General features: G+C 39.0%; 1 protein-coding gene across 2 annotated transcripts; it reads left to right on the top strand.

Moving 5' to 3' along the window:
* The first annotated feature begins 1,553 nt into the window (after positions 1-1,553).
* cebpg (CCAAT enhancer binding protein gamma) lies at positions 1,554-8,037 on the top strand. Of its 2 annotated transcripts, none has more exons than XM_079867285.1 (3): positions 1,554-1,721; positions 2,730-2,969; positions 5,774-8,037. In XM_079867285.1, exons 2-3 carry the CDS (start codon positions 2,853-2,855, stop codon positions 6,155-6,157), a joined length of 501 nt encoding a protein of 166 aa, XP_079723411.1. In that variant the 5' UTR covers positions 1,554-1,721; positions 2,730-2,852; the 3' UTR covers positions 6,158-8,037. The 2 variants fall into 2 exon arrangements, with proteins under 2 accessions (XP_079723411.1, XP_079723412.1); XM_079867286.1 differs by lacking the exon at positions 1,554-1,721 and adding an exon at positions 2,495-2,621.
* The last annotated feature ends 361 nt before the right edge of the window (positions 8,038-8,398 follow it).

Raw genomic sequence — 8,398 nt, forward strand, 5'->3', positions numbered from 1 at the left:
TACGCTTTGGAGTTTGGAGGGCGGGCGTGCTCTGGGTCCTAATGCTTCACTGCGTGATCTCTGCGCGAGAGCTCAACGTACGCATTGATATCGACCTGGTCCTTCAGAAATGTCATTATTATTGAATTATAGGTAAAATAATATGCGTTTCAGATAATTAATAATAATTCATAAAATTAAATATGCATCTTTATGTTTTTTGTTTTTTTTTACATTTTAAATTTAAATTAATTTAGATTTTGATGCTCGATAGGTCTAGTATTGTAGCAGCCTTTTCAAAAAATTAAAAGAGAGAGAAAGAAAAAATGATAAAAGTAAACGAAAAAGAAAACATTGCGGTTGCCTTAAAACTCGCTTCTTGAAAAATATTAAACGCACCATGTAGGCCTATATGCCATATGAAAGTGTATTGATAATTTAAAAGTCAAATGAATCGCCTCCACATTAAATCTCACCAAAAAAAAAAAAAAAAAAAAAAAAAAAAACAGCCATCCCATTGAATAATTGATTTTATCTTTGTGTTTATTTGTTGTGTTTATTCTTATATTTTCCGCTGGCCGTATTGTGCTATCCATTATTTTCTTAGCGCTTGGGAGAATCTTTTGGGAACAATAATATCTACGTAGGCTATACTTTGCCAAAACTAACAGCACACGTCTCACCTACATGAGCGAGAGAAGCTGGAGAGCACACAGCAACTTGACAATTGCATGCGCTGAAAGTGAGCAGTCTGGGAGCTCCCTCTATTGTTACAGCGCGAGCCTGGCACATAATTAAAAGAATGAGACGAGAGGCCAGCAACAGATGTGTTATAATTACGTTTTTCTGTTGATTTATTTTGGTCTGCTTTAATTTACCTTATGTCAGATTTAGAAATTACCATGCTGTATTGGAGCCATATAGCCTATCAGGTTATGTTACATGTCCTGCATTAAAAAAATGAAATAAAATAAAGGTCCTCTCGTTAGATTCAAAAGTGCATGTTTTATATAAATAACACGCCATCAAAAAAACTATGGGGGGGGGGGGGGGGGGGGTAAATTAAATATGGATCTGAAATAGACTATTTTGGAGGGCAAGATGATCTAGGGAAATTTGTGGCTTTAGGTAATGCGTCTCGCATCCAAACACAAGACTATAGCCTACATTAACATGACAATATTTTATCTGACTTGATATGTTTCATTTGTTGTTGGTGGAGTGTCAATCAGAATAAATTCCAGAAGTCGAAAGTGCAAGAATTGACCAGACTACAGCCTCAGTCCAAGGCTAACCACGCAAAATTATAAACTGGAGTATTACCAATAATAACTTTATTTAGCTTGGCTCTCGCTTCTATGAATCTTTAAAAAATACTTCCTTTTAATAATTCAAAATTTCACCAGCTTTATGAAACGAGAGCTATAGTCTACTGTTAACTTGTTTAGTATTCTTGACAGATCTAATGTTTTACCGCATGAAAACTCCCCAAACCGAGAAATGCAGCCTGATTGGTTTAGGGACATGTCATTCAAAGAGTATATTTCGTCGTCTCCCAACCCTCTGATTTGATTGGTTGCGAGAGCAGATTTCCCTACATGGTCACAAGATTTCGCAATACTCCCAAGCGCCGCTTTACCAAACAATAACACCTCAACCTGTGCTTATTTTTCCGTGAACAAAGAGGACATTATTCTTTATTAACTCGAGTGGGTGACTTGAAAGCCTGGAACGTTTTGAAGGTAAGTTTTTGCGGGGATATTGTAAGATAGAAATACAGACTGTCGAATGTATTTTTTAAATCAATTAACCGACGGCTCGCTAACAGGATCCGTGCCGCTCACTCGATTGCAAAATAGCTTCAACTCCCGGATCTTGAGGCCAGCTAGAGCTTCATAGCCGACGATAAAACATGATCGCGATCGACTGCGAATCGTTATTCTTCGTTCGCGTAACTTTTTATGTAGAAAGCAGCTTCAGTTCATTGTTAGAGGCCTGACGTCATGGTTAGGAATGTGCCAACTATTAGCCAACCTGCTAACCTGCAGTTGATCCCACTGGCTACGGACGCACGTAGCCCTAAAGTGACATGTGTCAACATTGTGGTTGTTGTACAGGGTTCAACGCTATAGAATACAATACTGATTTACTGGATCTACTGCCATTTTTTAATGTAAGTTAGGCATACTGTTGTTGAAAGCTAGTCAGCGGTATTCCCCTTCATTCCCACAGTTCCGTGTATGATGTAACCAGCCTGTCATGACTCAAAACAACATACAAAACACTGTCTGGCTTTAAAATGTCTACTAATAAACTTTCATTTTCTTTACCGTATCGTCACTACTCTGATGTTTGTTTAAAATGTTAACTTTAGCTCGGCATAGTTCAGCATGACTACGGAGTTTCCCTTCTCCCGTGTAAAAAAATGAGCGGGTGGGAGCGCGAGCGATGATGCAACCGCGGGCAACACTTGAGCTCGCGCTCATTTGAGAGAAAGAAAATTTGCCACATATGCACATTGACATGGCACGGTCGGATTACAACAACATAATGCTAACGGATAAGCACAAGCGGTTGGCCAGACTTTCAGGTGTTGCAGCATTTTGCTGAAATAATGCGTTTTGCGTAAAGCATCTGTTCAGGTGGGGATTGTGTGCCAACAAAATATGTAAAAGTGTGATGGAGAATGATGCTGATGTGTGCAGAGTACCTTGTATAACTTCTTTCTCTCCATTCTGTCTGGTTTTCAGGCACACGGCTGCATTTTGTGGCATCCAGCTTCACACAATACCAGCTAACACCAACTTCAGCTCTGCGAAGCCCGACAACATAGGTCGGAGAGGCTGAGAGAAAGACAGTGGAAGTGGATCCAAATGAACAAGCAGTTGCAACAGAAGATATCCAGCACAGATCAGAACGGTGTCAGTGTTATACAGAATCAGCCTCATAATAGTGCATTTAACCCCGCAGGAGCTGCAGGACTACAGCAGGTACACACATCAATAAGTTGATCTATTCACCCATGCATTAATGAATATAAATGACTCTGCAAAACCAAGATCAAAGCATTGCATTGTGTCATTTTGCAGTGCTTAAACCATGGTGTGATTTAGGGATGCACGATATATCAAAAATTCGCAGATGTAGCCTACATATCACAATATGCATATCACAAGGTCTCGTGATAACTGCATGATTTTCATACTCCAATAGATTACAAAAAGTCCAAGTTTTAGGTCATCGCAGACAGCAAAGAGTAGACACATGACTGTTTCATATGTGTGACATGCTTAATCTTTAAATTAAATGCAATGAGCGAAGTACTCACGTGCACAGGAAGAGCCTCTCGGAAAACCGAAAATCAGATCCCGAAATCAGTTCTCTTCTGTAGCTTACATGGCCAAATACACACAAAATTATGTCAAATTGCCCATCTTGGTGAGTATTCATGTAAACATGGTCAGTTATGTCTTAAGTGGACTAAATGGTTGAGAAAGAAACAATATATTGGATCCGTGCAGCTCTTAAAGGAGAACTCGGCAACTCTAGCGAACTCTAGTCACTTCTTCGCTGATTTTCCCTTTTGTTGTCGCATGTTTTCCCCACGAGCTCCCCCTTCAGCTGTGGGGGGGCGTATATGTCACAACACGGTCGTAAAAAACTCACTTGCAGCAGCCTCCTCCCCCTCTCTACCGCTGCTCATGTGCGTTTGTTTTGATCGGAGCAAGCTAACTGTATGGTGTGGAGCTATGTCTACCGAGGTGGGTAATCTGGTAATACATCATACATGCGTGTGTGTTTATGTTGAATTGCCATAAAGCGATTCGTGTTTCGCACTCGTTCTCGTTCTAGCTTCTCACAAGACTTCCAATTTCTATTTTGCCGGGACGGTAGTCCCCAAGTTGCAAGGTTGGTTTTCCGCCTGGGAACGCTGGGGGGAGCGGGGAAAGTCACCAATATCACCAAAACAGGTTGTTTAACCATCCAAATGATTTCTAGACAGTTTTATTAAGTTAAAAAAGTTACCAAGTTCTCCTTTAAAGTCCAACTGAAATCAAAATTGACCCTATTTTCTTTGTTAGCGCATATTACTAGTCTTGTGGTGAAAAATTAATCCGTGCAAGTTAATACACAGAAAAAAATTGTTTGCCGTCGTAATCTTTAATCAAAGTCTGAAAAGTTACTTCCGGTCTGGAATGGCTGATGATGTAGGTTTGACGGCTTGGGTTGGGAAACGCTTAACCACTCCCCTCAAACCGTTAGTCTGCTATGAGTGAGAGATGGAGACGAGGAGCGCTAGAGTAAAACCCTGCCCTCTGTTCAATATTCCTTTTCACTGTAATACGTCACAACACTGGAGAAAAGTCGTTTGCAACTTCCGGTTCACGTGGACTTTAAGGCCCCGATATACTCACGGCAAAGTTTTTTTTTTTTTCGTTCTTGGCTTAGGGGTAAAAAGAAGTTCGAATTCGGCTACGTGACCTGCGATATACTGTTAGCGAACATCCAACAACCGCCCACACTGCTGAGAGTGACGGTAAGATGAATATGTAAATATGTGCTGCATACTTTTCTCTCTCAATAACAAAATAAACACAAAACAAAAATGAGAAAACAGCAAGCATTTTTTAAAGAAAGCATAAGAAAAGCATCTGATCTAACTCAAAGCAACGTGGATATTTGCACAAGCTCTGCAATTCGGCACTCCAGGAAAATCATGTCACGTTTATTTATGTAGCACTTAATACAATAGATTGCTTAAAAGCATGCAGCTTTACAGTATTAAACATGAAAGGCAGTTCATTTCATCTTCATTTTCCACTACAAAGCGACTCTCCACTGTGTTAGCGTATTTACCCGCGAATGTCTGACCTTGACGGACTCAACAGAAGAAATAAACCAGAGAAGAGTTCTATGTGAAAGAAGGCGGATGGTCGCCGACCCTTAGCGCATACCTACCTATTACGTAACCGCCATGGACCAATGGGAGTTTACCAGCCGGAGCAAACTTTTCCAGAAAGTTTGCTTTTGCAAGCCGTTTCGAACTCCTGAAATGAACACAAACGAACTTTGATTTGGCCTGATTTTGTTTGAAATGAAGTCATATCAGTTTGTTCTTCGATTTCGCTTGAAGTATATCAGGACCTTTAAAGGGACAGCAGCCTAATAAACCTGCTTCCGTCTGTGTGCTTAATGTTAATCAAACAACAAGAGACAAAGAGAAAATCACTCACTGCTCTTGACTGAATAACTTCAGTAGCTTTAATAAGAATCAGTGTATATTTAATTCATACAGTGAAGACTAAGCAACGTTTTATTTTTATATTTGATTATTCAATTTCTGTTGTTAAACCTAATGTAGGCCTACCTGAAACCCTAAACACCCCTGGTTTACACTGACGTTAAAATGACACTCACATTTTATGTAATTCTTCAGTAAAACACTGCTGTTCACTTTGTATGGATGCTTCCTTCTCACAAAAAGAATGTGAAACATGTATGTTGGTTATATAATTTTCAGTTTTTAAATGTTAACATATACATTTATTTTACACACTGAAAGCATTATCGTAACGCATATTGAATATTGCATTTAACAAGTTATTGCATATAGCATTTTTCTTCAATATCATGTATTCATAAAGTGCATCCACCCATCCAGTTTCTTGTAGTCTTAAAGAAAATTGTTCATGGAATGTAATTGGAATGTAAAAGTCAAAACCACAAATTAGCCATATACTGGATATGCTGTTGCTTATCATTACTATGTGTGACATTATTATAATTCTGACAGGTTCCTCAATTAGTTCCAGTGAGTCCCGGAGGTGGGGGTAAGGCTAAACCACCCAGCAAGATGAAAAAGAATAGTATGGATAAAGATAGCGACGAGTACCGCCAACGGAGAGAACGCAACAACCTGGCCGTGAAGAAGAGCCGCATGCGCAGCAAGCAGAAGGCGCAGGACACCCAACAGCGCGTCAATGAGCTGAAGGAGGAGAACGAGAGACTGGAGGCCAAAATCAAATTGCTTAGCAAAGAACTGAGTGTGCTCAAAGACCTGTTTCTAGAGCATGCTCACAATCTCGCAGACAACCCTGCTTCTGGTGGAGGCCCCGGAGACATCTGCAACAACAACAACAATAACAACAACAACAGCAGCAGTAACGGCAGCCAGTGAGGGCCTGATGTTGGTTTGCAGTGTGCTATGCTGTGGGCTGTGTGGAGGCTCTCTAGGCAAATCATTTTACTTAATCGTATTATGCTTTCTTCCCCTCCTGGTCCTGGAATGTGTACTGTCCGCAGTGCTTAACTTGTTAACTTCTGTTTGTACACTCAAATTCAGTTTCTTTTTCACTCGTATTGTATCTCGTGCAGAATGTTATGACATCGTGGCCATAGCAACCGCAGAAAGTCCAACCCACGCTCTGATTTGATGTGCTGGAGATAACTTTTAGAACTTTCAATTGTAAAGCACCATGTTTCAATGACTTGAAACTTTGCAATATCTTAGAGGACTGTGAAAGCTTCTCGGTAGACAATTTTGAAATTCACAAAGATTTGACTGTAAATAATAGTAAATGTGTTCAATCACTCCACTCTAATGTCTGACAATACGATTCAAAAACTGAGCTAATAGACAGTACCGCAGTCTGTTAACATTATTCATTATGACTTGGAATTAGGGCTACCAAATTCTTGATCAAGTAAGGACGTCTCCAAATGCAAAGAGTATTTGTATTCCTGCTTTTTTGCCTGTCAGCTTGGATTGATTCAAACTCTTTACTTGTTGACCATGTCTTATTATAGCAAATACACTGTTGTATCTATGGTAACAGACTGTAGGCAGACAAAACATATTGCATCAGACTCCAGACAGTGTCCCCATTACCAGTAGTCCTTAAATCCCTACAGTTAAGCCTCCAATTCTGACAAGGGTGGAGAAGGAAAGATAGAGTAAGCAGAATATTAGCTCTAGCCTGTATGTTAGGATGTTGGTAGCTAAATTAACACAAACTTATTTCATAACAGCAACTTTTGTGTCTGTGTAAATACTGTTGATGATGCAGATAAGATAGGATTTAGAATGACTGGTGCTGAAAATTTCAAGTCATCAATCACCTGACGTGCCCCAAATTTATTTATATTGAAAAGTTACTTATCCGAAGAAGCTTTTTATCTGACTACATCAAATATTGGCTATTTTGTTTCCCTGACCAGTCTCAGAGAAATATGTTTGACTGTACATATGCAGGAGGTGTTACTAAAAGTTAATCGAATAGCCACGTGACCTTTGCCCTCATTGATTCTCATAGAGCTGTGTGTTCTTGGAGTCGCTGTAGATAGACTTTTGTACCTCAGGCTATATGTCATAGCCTCACCAGACAGCCTTTAAGATGTATATTCCCGTTTAAGAGAAGATTAAAAGGGAGGATAAGAAAAGACAAGGCAATCTCGTTAAGATGTCTGAAGCATCTTTAATTAATGTATATTTTCATTTTCTATACCTGAAGTTTTAAACATTTAAAAAAAAAGCATGAAAGGCTATGCATGATTAGAACCATTTAAACAACTAATTAAAAATTATGCTCTATAGAGTAATAGCGAATCGGCGACTGCATACTTTTGTATTGTTGTACCAGGTTGGGCTAAAATAAAGCTATTGTGTAAAACTTCTTAAAAATTAGACTAAAGTCAATATTTCATGAATATTTGATTGGCATATTTTGCTTAAGTATGAGGGTTGCTGGGCAACTTGCTTTTTTACATAATGTATACTGGGTTTTTGTGCATTGTAAATTAAAATTGAATACAAAATACATTCCTTGTGTTTGTATTAACTGTGAGGAGGGGCAAAAAACGTAGACATTAATTTACCAAGTCAGCAGAGGTGCCAGCAGTGCACAGTGTCCTGCTGGACATAAATCGTGGTATGCTTTTCAACACCTCTCAACCTGAACTCAATTCAAACTTATTAAGAGCTACTGCTATTTGAGCGAAATACATTCCACCTGAGGTCCTTATCACCAAAATTAAAAAAAAAATTATAAATCACAAAAATCGCGGAATTAATGTTACATTTACAACATTTAATTGACATTGTAAATGCCAGACTTAGCAGTTTACACAACTCGTAAAAACGTTTTGGCCTTTCATTTACATGAAAAACAACATTGGACCCCACTGACTTTCCATGTGCTGAGAAAAAAAAGAAAAAAAAAACTATTTATACAGGTTTGGAATGACAAGAGGGTAAATCAAGTAAATCATGAAAGAATTTTCATTTTTGAGTGACCTATCCCTTTATGTGCATTAGCAGCCTGTTTGAATGCAGGGGGAACCGAACCTCAGTCATTGCACACAAAAAAACTACTGACAAAGAGTGGAGGCAAATAAATTGAATAAAAATGAAGATTGATGT

The sequence above is a fragment of the Squalius cephalus genome, assembly GCF_949319135.1.
Source record: "Squalius cephalus genome assembly, chromosome: 3".
Taxonomy (NCBI): Eukaryota; Metazoa; Chordata; class Actinopteri; order Cypriniformes; family Leuciscidae; genus Squalius; species Squalius cephalus.